Source organism: Lemur catta, chromosome 15 (genome assembly GCF_020740605.2).
Source record: "Lemur catta isolate mLemCat1 chromosome 15, mLemCat1.pri, whole genome shotgun sequence".
In the NCBI taxonomy this organism is placed as follows: domain Eukaryota; kingdom Metazoa; phylum Chordata; class Mammalia; order Primates; family Lemuridae; genus Lemur; species Lemur catta.
The window spans coordinates 44,619,241-44,636,538 of record NC_059142.1 but is presented as its reverse complement, the minus strand read 5'-3'; the positions used below and the strand labels follow the sequence as shown (position 1 = coordinate 44,636,538).

The 17,298-nt window shown below is 40.4% G+C and overlaps 2 protein-coding genes across 3 annotated transcripts in view; one reads left to right on the top strand and one right to left on the bottom strand.

The window, feature by feature from the left end:
* CEP95 (centrosomal protein 95) overlaps positions 1–8,713 on the bottom strand; it is a 28,042-nt gene extending 19,329 nt beyond the window's left edge. Inside the window, exons 1-4 of the mRNA XM_045525835.1 lie at positions 8,419–8,713; positions 6,803–6,931; positions 5,476–5,583; positions 2,566–2,676 (exon numbers count right to left, since the gene is read on the bottom strand). Of these exons, the coding sequence (XP_045381791.1) occupies positions 2,566–2,676; positions 5,476–5,583; positions 6,803–6,931; positions 8,419–8,602 (532 nt within the window). The 5' untranslated portion in view covers positions 8,603–8,713. The remainder of the gene's footprint in view (positions 1–2,565; positions 2,677–5,475; positions 5,584–6,802; positions 6,932–8,418) is intronic.
* A 33-nt stretch (positions 8,714–8,746) lies between these two features.
* DDX5 (DEAD-box helicase 5) lies at positions 8,747–15,841 on the top strand. Of its 2 annotated transcripts, none has more exons than XM_045525837.1 (14): positions 8,747–8,762; positions 9,313–9,491; positions 10,708–10,873; positions 11,209–11,305; positions 11,400–11,533; positions 11,646–11,711; positions 11,965–12,106; positions 12,188–12,348; positions 12,440–12,612; positions 12,976–13,086; positions 13,232–13,293; positions 13,377–13,436; positions 14,671–14,895; positions 15,135–15,841. In XM_045525837.1, the coding sequence occupies exons 2-14, from the start codon at positions 9,448–9,450 to the stop codon at positions 15,536–15,538; spliced, it is 1,845 nt and encodes a 614-aa protein (XP_045381793.1). In that variant the 5' UTR covers positions 8,747–8,762; positions 9,313–9,447; the 3' UTR covers positions 15,539–15,841. The 2 variants fall into 2 exon arrangements, with proteins under 2 accessions (XP_045381793.1, XP_045381792.1); XM_045525836.1 differs by lacking the exon at positions 8,747–8,762 and adding an exon at positions 8,988–9,006.
* The last annotated feature ends 1,457 nt before the right edge of the window (positions 15,842–17,298 follow it).

Genomic DNA, 17,298 nt, shown 5'->3' with positions numbered 1-17,298 from the left:
GCAGGGTTGAGCCAGAAGCAGTGGCTCACGCATGTAATCCTAGCACTTTGAAAGGTCAAGGCAGGAGGATTGCTTGATGCCAGGAGCTCAAGACCAGCCTGAGCAAGACAGAGACCCCCATCTCTGCAAAATATAGAAAAATTTCACCGTACATAATTGTGAAAAAGTAAAGAAAAAAAAATAGAAAAATTAGCCAGGCGTGGTGGTGCCTGCCTGTAGTCCCAGCTATTTGGGAGACTGAGGCGGGAGGACTGCTTGAAACCAGGAGTTTGAGGGAGCTAGGATAAGGCCACTGCATTTCAGCCTGGGTGACAGAACAAGATCCTGTCTCAAAAATGTAAAAAAAATTTTAAAAAGCAGTGTCTACAGTTGTATCCACATTTGAAACATTTAAAAAATGTTTCATTTTTTTTAAAGCTACGTGGCCCTACTTCATGCTCCAAGACAATCTGCTTTAGGCTAACAGTCAGACCACATCATGGCTTAGATAAAAATTTTCCTAAGACCATCAACCTCTTTTCCACCCCAATATACTTGAGGAATACAAATTTTCAGCAGCAGCAGTAACTCACTAGGGCAGTAATTTCAGGAGATACACGGGTAAAACCTCCTATGATTTAGATTTATTCCTCTGGATATTCCCATGTACTTCTGTAGAGATTCACAGTTCAAACATGCACCTTCGTTTTTGTTCTATTTCCATATTTACCAAGCAACATTTTAATAACATTAATTAACATTTATGGTACATTTACTCCGAGCTAGGACATGTGCTAAACTATTTACACATATCTACTTAACCTTCACAACAACCATGAAAGAATTTTAGACAAGAAAACAGGCTTAGAGAGCTTCAGTCATACAGTGAGAGGCAAAACTTAGCATGGTCTGCCTTTGAATCCCTCCTCCCTCAGTGGTAAATGATCATGTTAGCTCAGGTCCCAGGTAAAACCTGCCCTGCACAGCTGACATGACTAGTGATAGCAAAGATTTATTTTCCATTATTGTTAATTGGAATTTTGAAGAATCTGATTGGCTCTAGGTAATACTGCCAAATAAGTATATTTTGGACCTGCATAGGTGAGACTCAGATCTTAGAAAACATTGTCCGACTATGATATTGCCATACAGGCAGGCCTGCCTGAGCAACTCCCTCTTAGCATGGCCACACACTACTGACCTTCCTTCCCCGGGAATATCCCTCAGCCCTTCACTACCACTAGACTCACATAAAAGTATCTCTCAGTTCCGTCCTCTTCTCTCCACCCCCACCACCCTATCATCAGCCAGGCACTACCACCCCTCCCCTCCCTGCAATCAAGCACTAAATCGTAAAAGCTGCTGCTGTCTTTATACCAGCTCAAATTAATCTCAATCTCTTTACTTAGAGCTAGTTTTCTACCTCTTAACCCTGCGGCTAAAGACTAAAAAGGCACAGAGCATCAAATACCTACTGGTAGCCTTGAATTAGGTTGAGTGCCACATGTCAATACTTTCTTCCTAATTCTTACTCTTTTGTTTTTATTGTATGTATTTATGGCTGTCTCCCTGACTTGAGTAAAGGTTTCTTGGAGAGCAATAAACCTTGACTTGTAGCTTTGAGTCATCCCAGAGCACCCGGACTAGCATTTAACACATATTAAACACTCAAAACATTTTTGAAATTAAAAAAATAAATTTGCAGTGTGGCACACCTTTCAATTTTCCTTTCCAGCTTTTAATTATTTTTTTGCAGCAATGATTAAATGCAGGAAACTCTAAAGATTTTAAGATTAATTTCAAATGTTATAATCACAGCACAGGTCTCATCATCAACAATGTAAGAAGGATAAGCCTCTTCTAATTTTTTGTCTTAATTTATATAAAGATTTACGTTAATTACTGTTGCTGCTGAAAATGTTTTGGATAACTTTGCAAGATAAGAACAGGTCCTATGTTATTTCATCCATGATATTTTGGATAATAATATGACAATATTGATCTTCATAATTTTCAGTAAAAAACATAGAATCCAAATTTCACACAGTAAATTGTTACAATTTGAGGAACGGGGTTACTCAAAGAGTAAAATAAAAATATTCAGGTTGTCACAACACGTAAGAGTAGGTTAGGAGCATACGTTCAGGGCAGCTTGGGTCTGTGTTCCAAGTTTGCAAAAAAATAATAAAGTATAAGTTAAATTATCTTTAAAAAAGGAGTAGTTTGAAGACAGAAATGCACCAATTCTTCCTGCTAATGCCTCAGAAACATTCAAATTTACAATATAAACGGCAGTTCTGACAGAAAATTTTGGAGTAAGGAATTTTATGCAATCATAGGACTATAAACAACTTGGACAGAAATTTACCTTTCCATTACAAATTAGTTTTAAATTATAAGTAACATCCACATTAACAAAGGACATGATAGTCTAGGAAAGAGTTTCCAACCACTTAGAACAGTAAGAATTGGAAATTTACATTTATCAGGTATACTGTATCAGTGATTCTGCTTCCTGCAGAGAAAAATATGCAAAAGGGACATAACATGATGTAGATCAAACCAAATTTTCATTCTTTTACTTACTTTTCTCATGAGATGTTTCACTGATGTGTTCTGTAAGATACTCCAGCAACCCATCAAATATTTCTAGGAGATTCTTAATAGATTCTTTATCTCCTTTCACTATATTTTCTCCTGAACACAGAATATAGAGCTATTAAAAAATTTAACCAAGAAATCTGAAAGCTGCAAAATCTTGAAATGGATATAACACTATGAAAATGCTCTTTAAGAACACAGGAGAAACAATGATATTATAAATATTAAAAACACCAATTTCCTGCTGCCTGATTACATCTGAAGAAATAAAGAAGGTGTCTTTGAATATGGTGTTTAGTTATTTCTGGTATATTCCTTCCTTTCTTCAAGAAGCAAAGTGAGTGGACTTAAGAAAACATCCTCTAGTAAGATTTATACCAAAATATAAAGCAGCTAAGTAGAACTTTACCAGGATTGTGGGAAAAAAAAAAAAAAACGGTAGGAAAGAACTCTTTCAGATTATGGGATCCCACTTTAGGTGGTAGTTTGTTCAGAGGGCAACAGGAGTTATCAGAACAAAAACATGCTGGGATACCTTCATAAATTCCTGGGTTTTCCCCCAATATTTGTTAACTTCTATTCAGTTTGTGTAGATCATATCATTTTTCTGATTAAAATCCCCTCCATGGCTCCCTTTCTAAAATTTAAGCCCTGCATATATAACCCCCTTTTGATCTCACCCCATCCTCAACCTCTCCAGCCTCATCTCCCACCCACTTTATACTCATAAATTAAACATTAAACAATCCTTAGGACAGTACCTGGCCCATAATATTAATAGCTTTTTAATATGTTAACTAGAAACAGGTTGACAAAAGCATGCCAACCTGACGTGTTTAATATCACATAAAATGGACTCCAATCAACATCAGGTACGGATGGAACTTAAGTCTGTGACACTCTGGTTGTCCTTGGGGAGATCACGTCTGGCATTCTCATGAGTTTAAACCAGTATGGGACAGAGTAGAAATTGGATATTTGGGAGAACCTAGCCATTTATAACTTTAGCCATGATGCAACACAAACCTAAACCAGAAACTTGATGTTTTACATTACTACTGTTAATAGTAAAGATGAACACTGTAAAAACATCGTTTAAAACAAACTAACCAGAAACCTTGTTTTCAAGCTCTGTGTTTTTCTGGCTTAAAATACATAAGTATACCCCAAGGGTATACTCAGGACTTCTGAGTTTCCAGGATGGGGAATATACTTTGCTAACCTAGCAACTAAGACTGCTGGCCAGAATGCAGTGCTTCATGGTGTAGGAGAAACTGCTTTAAACAGAACACAAGGAATAAAAAGCTGCTTTGCAGTCTACTGAAGGAGGTAAGCAGTTTTGCAATTTTTCATAGGGTGGGTGTAATTTGTCAGGGGCAGCTTTGCATTAAAAAGTTCTACAAACCTATTTATGTTTATAACCCTGCTACAGTATGTTTAAGAAGCACAAATACCAGAAATGGCCCTACTCAGGTGATTAAGCAATTCAAAATTGCAAAGCAACTGGGAAACTGTGGGATTATCTCTCAAAATGAATTATCTCCAAACTGATTTACCCATTTATTCACCTAGAACTGTATCCAAAAACTTAAGACAGAGTTATTTTCTCTTTGCAAAAATTTGTCCTTGTCAATACCAAATTAAGAGATGTAAATCGGGACCTATCATGATTAGCATTTATCTCCTTTAACTACTGTCAAAGAATAAGTCAACAGTAAAAGTCCTTCTTTTTGTAACTATAATTTCCTGTCCCCAAGATTCCCTCTGTTCATTAATTAGCTTGAAATAATTCGCTGGAATAATCCTTATTTCTCACTATCTACAAATATCAAGATTTATAAATATATTTCATATGTTTGCTTTTAGAATAAACCATAATACTTTATTCTGGAAATTTAGTTTTTTTTAAATAGGGAATATGGTTCAAAATTCAGAAAGTACAAAAAGTTTACAGTGAAAATCCTTGTCCAGCAGCCCTGAGGTTCTCCTTGTTGAAGGCAATCAGTATTACAAGTTTCTCATATACGCTTCCACAGTCCTTCCAATTGCAATCAACTACCTATATATTCTCCCTACTTTTGTATGGAGTAGCATCCTCTGCATGTTCATTATAACTGCACCACATTTTTCTCAAACTATATTGGAGATTATTTCCCTAATATGGAACACTGTGCATGAAGAGCATCGTCAATCATCTTTTACAGCTGTAGAGTAGTTCACTGTGTGGGGCCATCAAAATTTATTTAACCAGTCTCAATTAATGTACATTTAGATGTTTCAAATTTTCAGCTATTACAAACAAGCAGCAATCAGTATGCTTTAAAATAACAACAAAAAATATACTTTAAATTATCAGCTAGAACTCTTACATTTCAGACCCAGATCCATCACAAACTTTTTTTTTTTTTTTTGGAGACAGAGTCTCGCTCTGTTGTCTGGGCTACAGTGCCGTGGCATCAGCCTAGCTCACAGCAACTTCAAACTCCTGGGCTCAAGCAATCCTCCTGCCTCAGCCTCCCAAGTAGCTGGGACTACAGGCGTGCAACACCATGACTAGCTAATTGTTTTTCTAATTTTATTAGAGACGGAGTCTCACTCTTGCTCAGGCTGGTCTGGAACTCCTGGGCTCAAGAGATCCTCCTGCTTTGGCCTCCCAGAGTGCTAGGATTACAGGCGGGAGCCACCATGCCTGGCCCATCACAAACTTAATGTTCAACTCTCCTGGAAAAGCTCTCATGCATGGTCCTTAATTATATCAGTTGATTGCCTTGGCTCAGTCTTATAGTTTGGTGTATTACATCAGCTCATTCACTTGGTTAATTAAACAATGTCTAAAGTTCTAACAAGTTATTTTACTAAAATGCATAATTATGTGATGGTTAAGTATATACTGACCTGTTATGTGAGACAAGCTGACCTGCAGGTAATCCAAGGCCAGAGAATCAATTACTGCTTGTATGTTGTGTGCATCATCCTCTTGACTCCTGGAAATAGCTATGAGGTCTGTGGGGAAAAATGCCACATAATTTTGCATCTATGAGAGTCCAAGTTTTCATCTCTCTCTGACCAGGCTTCTTAGTAAGCTCGACTGCTACAAAAGTAAGCTCTGCCCAAACACAACAGGCTATAACGTACAGATAAAGTTAATAAAGCCTGAATTCTACACAACAGAATCTTTACTGGTTATTTACTGAACTTGTTTTTCAATGTTGAACACTGATTGGCTGAATATGGTTGAATATTTGTTATACCCAACATATATACAAGCATCTTCTACAAAAACCACCACGTAAAGGAAGATAAAGTGGTCTCTAAATTTTAGGAGATGTTAATAGTCTAATAAGGGAGGCACGACATGAGACTTTTAACCCTTAACTATGAGCTGCTGTCCATAGAGAGGAAAAAAACCACAGCAGGTGTTCAAAGAGAGTTCTTGTATATGCCACTAAAATGGCCTATTGGGAATTATTGGCATAAAGGTTTAAAAGGTCAGTATAGACCAGAGTGCAGACAGATTTTAATATCAAGTTTGGAGTCTGTCCTCTAGTTTTGAGGAAGATGAACCCTAGAGAAGGTTGAGACTAGCACCAAAGATACAAGCTAGAGGTCATCCCATTATTCCAGGAAGTGATGAGGCCACTGACTACATGCTAACAATAGGACAGGAAGAGAAACTATACAGATCTTATAGTAGTTATGATTATAAACTACACAAAGAAACAGAGGCCGTAGAGGAATCTATGGATAAGGACTCTGAGATATTTAATCATAGATACTCCAAAATGATGTGGCACCTCTGACAGAAATGAGCAAGTCACAACTTACAAGATGATAGGATATGTGATTTATTAACTGTCTTCTTGGTAAACGAGGTTCATAAAATAAAAACATCAATCCTTATCCCTAATACTGGTTATGTAACAGGATCCAACAAATTTCCAAGTTCCACTCAATTTTAGAACCTTTGAAGGTACATCTACAGAAAGGGTGTGACTTTCACAAGTCACTAGGCATGCTTAAACCATCAAACTGATTCACTCAAGGCTATGAGTAGATTCCATAAAGTATTCATTAAAGTAATGAATGCAACATTAACACAGAAACAAGAAGTAGACAAAGAGAAAACATGAAATTTTATAAATACCAAAGAATTTCAGTAAAGGCACTAGAAACTTTTGGCCTATGACATAGACGTAATTACTATCAGTTCTAGTACCCTCACCTGGTACCTTTTCTCCCAAAATGGATTGATAAAGAGCAATAAAAACATTAGCATCACAGTCTTCAAGTTTGTGTATCCTCAGGTGTATGTGACATTTAAAAAGAAGGTTATTAGCAATGGTTATCCACTCTGTTGGGAAAGAAGAGGAAAAGATTAGTCTTAAATAGCACTAGAAAAAGTCATACATACAGTTAAAAAAAAAAAACAAGAACCACAACCCTCACAAAAACAGACACTGAACTCTAAGAAGATAAGGAATTTGTTACAGAATTTCAAAGATACTCCTAGGCATGATTTTTGAAAAGATGTATCTAATTTCTCAGGATGATTTCTAGAGTGCTATCATTTCAATGTAGTTAAAAACTAAAATGCAAACCCAATGTTTACTGTTGCAACCTGAAATTTTTTTTATTTGTTTATGACTGGCCCAGAACTAAAATCTTGTTATTTGCCAGTCGTTTTTCTAAGCTTTTCACAGGTGTTTTTAGTTAAAACACAACTGCAAGCAAACAGGAATATTATGTCATAAACAAGACAGTTGGTTAATGATAATCAAAGGTTACTAGAAGCTAATTAACGGGTGTTGCTTCAAATTCCCAATGGTATTGGTCATGTTCTTATACAATTAGCTTGCGCAAATCAGGATTTCTCTGGTGCCCAAGTAAGTGGTGTTTAACTTAGGTTGTTAAGAACTGAAATCATGACAAAATCAACATGAATGCATTTGTTAGTTTTTTTTATATTTGACATATGTGAAAGAAAACATGGGAAATACATAAAAATATTCCTAAGCTCAGAATTAGCACATTACCAACACTAAGTTTCCTGTGTACCACAGTCTCCCCTCCCCCAGATATTGCTGGGATTAGCAAACTTCAAGGGTTTCTTGACCAAAAGTAATTTAGAAAGCTTGAAACACGTATTCCCTGAAATGACTGGCGATTAAAAGGAAAGCACTTTTATTCAGTTTTAGAGATACCTCCAATATGTTCTGGAAACAAACGGTTGTGTGTTTTCAATGCACATTATCCCTTTCTTCCCATGCCCATTTCTCACAGCTGACCAAACCATGAAAACTGCTTTGTACACTGTCCTGGAGAAAAGGATGAAAGCGTCCTAGACAACCAAATCAATTCGCTTTTCAAAAGCGGTGCTAGACAAAGCCGGTAACTCTAGAAGGCAGTGAAGAGAAAAGAGCACCACTAGTCTCCTATGACAGGGACGTCTCCACAGCGCTAGTCCTCAAAACGCCAATACAAATGTAGGTACGACCTCAGTCCTCTTAACGCAAGAGCAGAGAGCACCTGCACAGTGGCTAGTATCCCCGAGAAATATAAGTCCGGGTAAGACCCTTCTGACTGCTCTTTATGCAACCAGGATGTGGCTGTCCTACTGGTCTCGACACAGGACCCCTCTCTTCCACCCCATATCGCAACCCCACGGCCTCGAAGTGAAGGAGAGAAACCAAGACCCTATCCGGAGCCCCCGCGACTGCGACTGGGTGTCCGACAGTCACGAGCCCCGCCAGCAGCCCAGACCCAATTCAGGCCGGGCCGAGGACTTCGGGGAGTTGGACGGCTTCAGTCCACACACACCAGCTCCAGCTTGAGACTCACCCGCTTCTGAGCCGGCCATGTCGCGGAAACAGGTCGCCACCAGACTCCCAGGCAGACGCGGGGGCGACGGTGTCCGGGAAGGGCCGCACGGCTCACACCCGGCGCTAGTACGAACGACAGTGTGGGGACAGCGGGGAGAGAGAGGGCGGGGCGTTAAAACGGCTTCTCCCCGCTGATTGGTCATCAAAGGAGCACTTCCTTCTCACAGCACGCGCCTCGGCGGCGGTTTGCGGGCTCTAGACACCACTCTGCGCGGGCAACAACCCGCTGAAGAATTCTCAGGTCGGTGGGTAGGCCCGTCCAGGCCCGGCCAGTCTCCCGGAGGCATTAGAACTGCACTTCCGGTGAGCTATTTCGTTATGTATTCCTCCGCCGACGCCAACTTAAGTAGTGCGGTTCGCTCCCCCCGGGTTGGGTGCGGGGGCAGTCACGTGACAACACGAGGCTCCACCTCCCCGTCTCATTTGGTAATGGGCGTGAGCGCTCTTTAGGGACGTAAACATCGCCAAGTGGGGAGAGTGGGTTGGCCTGTGTTGGCTGTTTTATCATCTTGTTAGACTTCGAAAAGGACGGAGTGGCTTGCTTGAGGTGTGGAAAGACGGGAAAAAGGGGAAGTGGAGGCAGTGCGGGAGCAGGCATTCCAGTGGTGGGCGGGTCCAGACATGAAAGGGGCGAAAAACGGGCGACTCTGAGAGAGCTGGGGGGGAGGGGCGAGACCCTGTCGGATTCCGGAACGGCGACGGGCGTTGCGGCCTCCGCGCAGGGGGCGGGGCGATTAGGTCTTAGAGCGGCTCCCAGCATTCTTTGCGGCGCAGGAGGCGGTCCAGACTATAAAACCGGCTGCCGAATCGCGGCCGGCACCTCATTCATTTCCACCGGTCTCTGGTCGTGCAGCTCCGGCTCTTGTCATCGCCCTCCTTCCTCCGCTGCCGCCCCCGCAAGGCTTCGCCGTCGCCGAGGCCACTTCTAGCGACTCGTCGCACCCAATTCTCTCCACTTCGTTCCCCGCCAACCGCAATCATTGACGCCATGTCGGGTTATTCGAGTGACCGAGACCGCGGCCGGGATCGAGGGTGAGTATGGGAACTGACCTGTCAGGCCCGGCGGGTGGGGGATGGGAGGCCGGTGAGGGAGGCGGCGGGCGGGGGTCGTGCGGTTGGTCACTTCAACTTATCCTTGGGCCTTCTCAAACGGAGGTTTGCGCCATTTTGATATCCACGTAAAAGCGGTTGTACGTGATTTACCAGTTAAGTGCCTTCAAGCTCGTTTTTTGTTTGGGGGTGGGGACCGTCGGGGCCTCCGCGATCTAGTAGCTGTTGTGGGAATTCAGAAGAGCGTTTTGTGAGGGCAGGAAAGCGCGACACTTCGAGGCGGAGGAAGGAGGCGTCGTGAGGTACAACCTTTCGGGAGGCGTTTTTCGGGGTTGCCGGCAATTCCGTGGGAGCGAGGGGACCGTTTTCAAAGCCATTGGTGTTGTTGGGGGTAGGGGATGGCCGGTGCCACCGGCATCGGCCATGTGGCTGAGCCTCGGGTACAAAATGCCGGCCTCGGACATGGCGGCGCCTTTGTTACCCCGCCCGGCGTAGGAGCTCAAAATGGCAGCGTCGAGAAAATGTGGCGCAGAGAGAAATGCGAGACAAAGGGGGAAGCGCCGCCCCAGCGGGAACGCCGCCCGGCCGACTCCGCCCGGGCCGGGACTCCTCCCCCGGTAGTTGCCGGCTCCTCCTTCCCTTTTTCCTCACGTTATATAATTTTGCTGTAGATCGGGAGCTCTACCGCGGGATTCCCCGAACTCGGTTCGCTTGCATAAGTGTCCCCGAGAACACCCTTGTTCTGCTCTCGCTGCCTATGTCGTCCCGTTATCCATTCTTAACACCAAAGCGCCTTTGCTTGGAAACGGACATAAAGATAACACCGCTGTTAAGCACCTCCCTTTGTATCTTTCTTATCCTAGATACTTAAATTGTTAGACTCGTGGTAAAGACTGTAGTAGCCACGAGCTTGTCTTTCCTTGTAATCCAAACTTCTGGTGTTTGGGCAGCGAGTTTCCGACCTGATAAAACCTAGGTTGTTTAGTTGGGCTTAAAAGTGGGGAGACTGTGAAAAATGACATAGACAATGTTAATTGTGGCGGTTGAAAGAAAGACTCACTGAGGACAGTGCTAGGTATACCTCTGAAAGTCTGCTCTCAGTGGCTTTTAATGTGTGCCAAGGGATGGTTAAGTAAATTTGTGTAGAAACTGATATATAGTCATTTGCAATGTGGATGATCTTTTTTCTTAATTTCAGGTTTGGTGCACCTCGGTTTGGAGGAAGTAGGGCAGGGCCCCTATCTGGAAAGAAGTTTGGAAACCCTGGGGAGAAACTAGTTAAAAAGAAGTGGAATCTTGATGAGCTGCCCAAATTTGAGAAGAATTTTTATCAAGAGCACCCTGATTTGGCTAGGCGCACAGCAGTGAGTAATTTCATGTGGCTTCATTAAGCTATAACTCAATAATGGCTTGTAGTAAATCAAAATTTGACAAGTATTTTGCAAATGACTTGATTTTGATGGTTACACTTCATAGTTGGGGAAGAGATGGTACTCACTTTTGGAAACAGGTGGCTTTGAATTTTCTACTTAAAATAGTTGAGTGTAATAGAATAGGTGGTTCATGTGTTACAAAGGGTTTTCATGTGTGGTTTCAGACAAAAATGTAGGGCACTTGTTAAACTTAGGGCTATACCAGCGGCATGTTTAGTTAGAAATGGTTGTCATGAGACTTAAGATTATTATACTTTGTTTTGCAGCAAGAGGTGGAGACATACAGAAGAAGCAAGGAAATTACAGTTAGAGGTCACAATTGCCCAAAGCCAGTTCTGAATTTTTATGAAGCAAACTTCCCTGGTAAATGCTAGTTTTGAGTCTGCCCCAGGCATTTTTGTTCCTCCCTTTGTCTTGGCATTGCTAATTTTTACTAACCTGCTGTCGCTAATTACAGCAAATGTCATGGATGTGATTGCAAGACAGAACTTTACTGAACCCACTGCTATTCAAGCTCAGGGATGGCCGGTTGCTCTAAGTGGATTGGATATGGTTGGAGTAGCACAAACTGGATCTGGGAAAACATTGTCTGTAAGTTTGGGAGAACTCTTGAGTTAATCTGATACATGCCAGCAGAAAATGGAATGGGAATGAAAAGAAACCAGAGTATTAATATAATTTCTGTTGTTCTCACCCAAAATAGTATTTGCTGCCTGCCATTGTCCACATCAATCATCAGCCATTCCTAGAGAGAGGCGATGGGCCTATTGTAAGTATATATATATATCTTAAGTTTTTGGCCGGAAGTGTAATGTAGAGATGTGTAGACTATGTTGCAAAAGATGGAATTTTGTGGTTTATATAGAGAGATTAGTAATTTCATGCAATTGTAGCTGGGGAGCTACTTTGAGTATCAGACAACAAACACAATTAAAAAAAGGATCTGTCAGCATAACTAATAAATTAGTAATTTAAAAGTAGTATCCAGATCTATGCTAAAAAATCTGTTCTTCTTTCTTTAGTGCTTGGTGCTGGCACCAACTCGGGAACTGGCCCAACAAGTGCAGCAAGTAGCTGCTGAATACTGTAGAGCATGTCGTTTGAAATCAACTTGCATCTATGGTGGTGCTCCTAAGGGACCACAAATACGTGATTTGGAAAGAGGTATTTAATAAAAAAGGTTTTGTTTGTCACTGATGGTGCTAAAAATTGTAGATGTAGTTACGCTTCTATGTTTAATTGCAGGTGTAGAAATCTGTATTGCAACACCTGGAAGACTGATTGACTTTTTAGAGTGTGGGAAAACCAATCTGAGAAGAACTACCTACCTTGTCCTTGATGAAGCAGATAGAATGCTTGATATGGGCTTTGAGCCCCAGATAAGGAAGATTGTGGATCAGATAAGAGTAAGTGTCCTTAAATGTGTTATCTTTTCAAACTGAGTTCTAAATTCACTTTTAGAGTACAATGCTAATTTTCTTCCTCAAAATCTGTTAGCCTGATAGGCAAACCCTAATGTGGAGTGCGACTTGGCCAAAAGAAGTAAGACAGCTTGCTGAAGATTTCCTGAAAGACTACATTCATATAAACATTGGTGCACTAGAACTAAGTGCAAACCACAACATTCTTCAGATTGTGGATGTATGTCATGATGTAGAAAAAGATGAAAAGTAAGTTTTATTAACTCTTAAACAGCTTTGCTGTACAAGTTGAGGAGTAATAATTTTGTGCATTTTCGTGATTTCAGTTGGCCTGCTCTGTTTGTTTAAAATTAGCCTGCCAGTCCTGAAAATCTCTTGAATCTGCCAAATAATTGGCTGTCCTCACCGATAGCTTTTGCCATAGGAAAAGAAATTCATGTGTCCCCTGGTTTACTCAAGGACTAAGGGTAGAATTGCTTGATAGCTGATCTTGCAGGTGTTTCTTCTTTGACTTTTAGCCCTTTGAATTTGATTTAATGTTTCACTGACCATAAATTTGTGATCGTAACCATTTATTACTTTTAAAATTCATAATTTTTCCTTTCTTTCTAGACTTATTCGTCTAATGGAAGAGATCATGAGTGAGAAGGAAAATAAAACCATTGTTTTTGTTGAAACCAAGAGAAGATGTGATGAGCTTACCAGAAAAATGAGGAGAGATGGGTATGTAGGTTTTCTCTATGGAAGCAGATATATTGGAACAGAGTTGAGGAAAGGGCAGACTTAGAGCAGGAACAATGAATTTTAAGTTTTATGAATGAGAATCGTCTGATTTAAGTATAAGTAATATAACTTTTCTTTAATTTAGGTGGCCTGCCATGGGTATCCATGGTGACAAGAGTCAACAGGAACGTGACTGGGTTCTAAATGGTAAATACTCCAAATGATGTTTTTTTTCCTTAACCTAGAACTCTTGTTCAGATAATTGATCATATACATGCCTTCCTTTGCAGAATTCAAACATGGAAAAGCTCCTATTCTGATTGCTACAGATGTGGCCTCCCGAGGGCTAGGTTAGTACAAACTCGCATTCATGGCTTGGTTTCTCAGAAGATCTCCATATAATTTTTTAAAGAAAGTTTATTGCTTTCTTTAACCTCTGCATTTTTTTCTAAGTTTTTTTCATATAAAGGTGCAGTCTTTGTGGCAAGGCCTAGGCATGACAATCGGAGGACTCGAGGGGGATGGAGGACTAGTGATCGGCTGGCTGCATCCAGTCGATTAGAGAGGTGAAAAGCTGAAAGTGTGCCAGTAATCTTCAAAAGGCAGAACATACCACCTCTGCCCCGTAAACTGTTCTCTCCGGGGGAAAAAAATGGAAGTTACCCTCACAGTTCACTGCCGTGGTATTTCTTGTGTCCCATGCTTTGCATGACTGCCATGGTACAGCATTGTTTCAAACTGTTGACTGTGATCTGTGGGTCTTTGAGTTTCAGTGAGTAATGTCGAAGAAATATTTCCAAACTACAATGTTCAATGAAATTTTTGTTCAAGTTTGAAATGGAGAGAGCAGCTTTAAAAGGTGCTAAGCCTTTTACAAATTGGTGAGTACTGGCACATGAGATCTAGAGCAGGAGCAACTTCTCACACTTAGTCAGTGGGAAAAGAAAGCAGTGCTTTGAAAGTTCCTCCCTCACCTACACAGTAGTCGTCATGTCGAGACCTGCCAGAGAGAGAGACACATTCTCAAGTGAATCCTGGCTTCTTGGAAGCGCTTGCCTAGACGAGACACAATGCATAAAAACAACTTTTGGGGGACAGGTATGTTTTTCTTGCAGCTGCGGTTGTAAGGTCTTGGCAAGACAAGCAGTGTGGCCAGAATTTTGAACTTCTGACAAATGTGTAATGCAAAGGACCTTGTATATTTTTAAGGGTCCTCAAAATGAGCACATGAAGAGTTTGCTGTGAAACTTTAAGTGGCCCTACTGCGCAGAAGCATTCAGATGTCACTTGATGATCTGTAAGGGGACTTGCTGGTACGGGAAATGTGCTAGGGAATACACATTCCTTTTGACAGGCTTTATCACTGGGCGGGTGAAGACTTACACAGATGACATGTGCTTCCCCCCCCCCCTCTTTTCAACCCAATGGTATTCCTACAAGGAATGGATAACCATTTTAACTGTTATTTTTTGCAGCCCGTACCTTCTTGGGGATACAATTGTCTAACTTTTTATTTTTGGTCTGGCTGTTGTGGTGTGCAAAACTCCGTACATTGCTATTTTGCCACACTGCAACACCTTACAGATGTGGAAGATGTGAAATTTGTCATCAATTATGACTACCCTAACTCCTCAGAGGATTATATTCATCGAATTGGAAGAACTGCTCGCAGTACCAAAACAGGCACAGCATACACTTTCTTTACACCTAATAACATAAAGCAAGTAAGCGACCTTATCTCTGTTCTTCGTGAAGCTAATCAAGCAATTAATCCCAAGTTGCTTCAGTTGGTCGAAGACAGAGGTTCAGGTAAGACTAACTTTTGATAAGAAATTCTGGTCATTTTGAGTCACATCATTGTCTACAAATCCATTTAAGTGGGATTATTGGAGGGTGAGTAAAAAACTTTGGTGTAAAACTTAAGCTGAGAAATTGTATAAACATTTCATACTTAGTTCTATTTGATTCTTTCTGTGTTAGCATGCATATGTGTGTTGATTTGTGCCACAGACATCATTAATTCTAATTCATAATTATTTTTTTGACAGGTCGTTCCAGGGGTAGAGGAGGCATGAAGGATGACCGTCGGGACAGATACTCTGCGGGCAAAAGGGGTGGATTTAATACCTTTAGAGACAGGGAGAATTATGACAGAGGTTATTCTAGCCTGCTTAAGAGAGATTTTGGGGCAAAAACTCAGAATGGTGTTTACAGTACTGCAAATTACACCAATGGGAGCTTTGGGAGTAATTTTGTGTCTGCTGGTATACAGACCAGTTTTAGGACTGGTAATCCAACAGGGACTTACCAGAATGGTTATGATAGCACTCAGCAGTATGGAAGTAATGTTCCCAATATGCACAATGGTATGAACCAACAGGCATATGCATATCCTGCTACTGCTGCCGCACCTATGATTGGTTATCCAATGCCAACTGGATATTCTCAATAAGACTTTAGAAGTATATGTAAATGTCTGTTTTTCATAATTGCTCTTTATATTGTGTGTTATCAGACAAGATAGTTATTTAAGAAACATGGAAAATGCAGAAATGACTGCAGTGCAGCAGTAATTATGGTGCACTTTTTCGCTATTTAAGTTGGATATTTCTCTACATTCCTGAAACAATTTTTAGGTTTTTTTTGTACTAGAAAATGCAGGCAGTGTTTTCACAAAAGTAACTGTACAGTGATTTGAAATACAATAAATGAAGGCAATGCATGGCCTTCCAATAAAAAATATTTGAAGACTGAATTAAGTGGAAATTGTACTTTATTTTACATATATAATGCCATGTAAAACTGCTTAGATGGTCTTTTTTTTTTTAATCATAAAAACTAAATGACTGTTTCTTTCCATTCTTTAATTTGGGAGGTTGGGAGAGGGGAGAATCAGCAGGCCCTTTACAATAACCTATTCATATTGCTAGAATGAAAATGGATTGGTTTAGGTGAATTTTAATTACAGGTTAAATTGCATAAAAGTTCTGTCAGCTCCCAACATCAGGAGAGTCACTTTAATAGACTATTTTCCTTATTTCTTAGTATGGTTAAATGAGAACTAGTAAAATAGATACAAAATCGGTTGTATGATGTGAGAACAACTTTTTCAAGAGATTTATATTCATGCTCTTGACTATATTGTGAATTACTGAAATGTTAAAGCCAAAACACTAATTTAGACCTTCAGGATGGCTCAATAGCCAAGTTTGAGTCTCTTTAATGGACTGAATTTGCACAATATCCTTAGTGCAGGTTACTCGCAGATCCTAGTCTTCACAGGCTCCCTGGGGCTTGTTAGTCACACTGGAAGTCATGAATGTCTTTCCAATAATTCAGGGAATTTTAGAGATCTCCAAACTGAGGTCTACTCGTACAGACTAACACAAGGAAAAAAAAACCTCATTAAAATTAATGGTTAATCAGGAGGCAATATAACCAAAAGCACAGCAAATAAAAGTCTTCATGTTAGGAGGTTCAACATTGGTTTATTGCTAGATAGATCCAGGGGATAGCTTTAGATTTAACTTTGGCTCACCAACCTAACTTTCTAATCTTTTATTTCAGTAATAGAAATAGGTCTGAATGTCTTCCCAGAGAGTCTGGTATATGTGTTTTTGCCAGAAGAGAGGTCTTCAGGAGATTTTATTTAAATTCTGATTATTAAACAGGCTTTAATGTTAATGCCTTATGTCTAAAATGTAAAATTAGGATTTGTTGGGGGTGGGGGCTGGGATGAGGGGTGGTATTTCTAGGACTAATACATTGAAATCTAATTCAGCCTCTAGTAACCTGAATGGTTTTCAATGGCATGGTTAAGTCAAATTCATGGTTTTTAACTTAGAAGAAACTTTTGGGGTAGGTTGGAGCATTTATTAATTACATATTTTACTGTTCAATGTCTTAACGTGGGCCTTTTAATTTGTAAACACTGAAATTATTGTGGGGCTGTGGAAAACATTTACCTATTTACCTTTGAAGTTTTAAAAGACAGTCCACTTTTTAGCATGTGTGTTGTGTCCAGCCTGTGGTTGTCTTAATAAATGTGAATTTTCTCCCCATTCTCTCTTTTATTTATTTGCGTAATAGGCCTTTTCCCCTGGTGGGAATTCTTGAGTGTGGACAAACACTTGGTAATAGTACCCAGCTTTGCAATTATCATTATTGCTTTCCAGCAATACTGTGCCACTTTCTAGCTTGACTTTTTTTTTT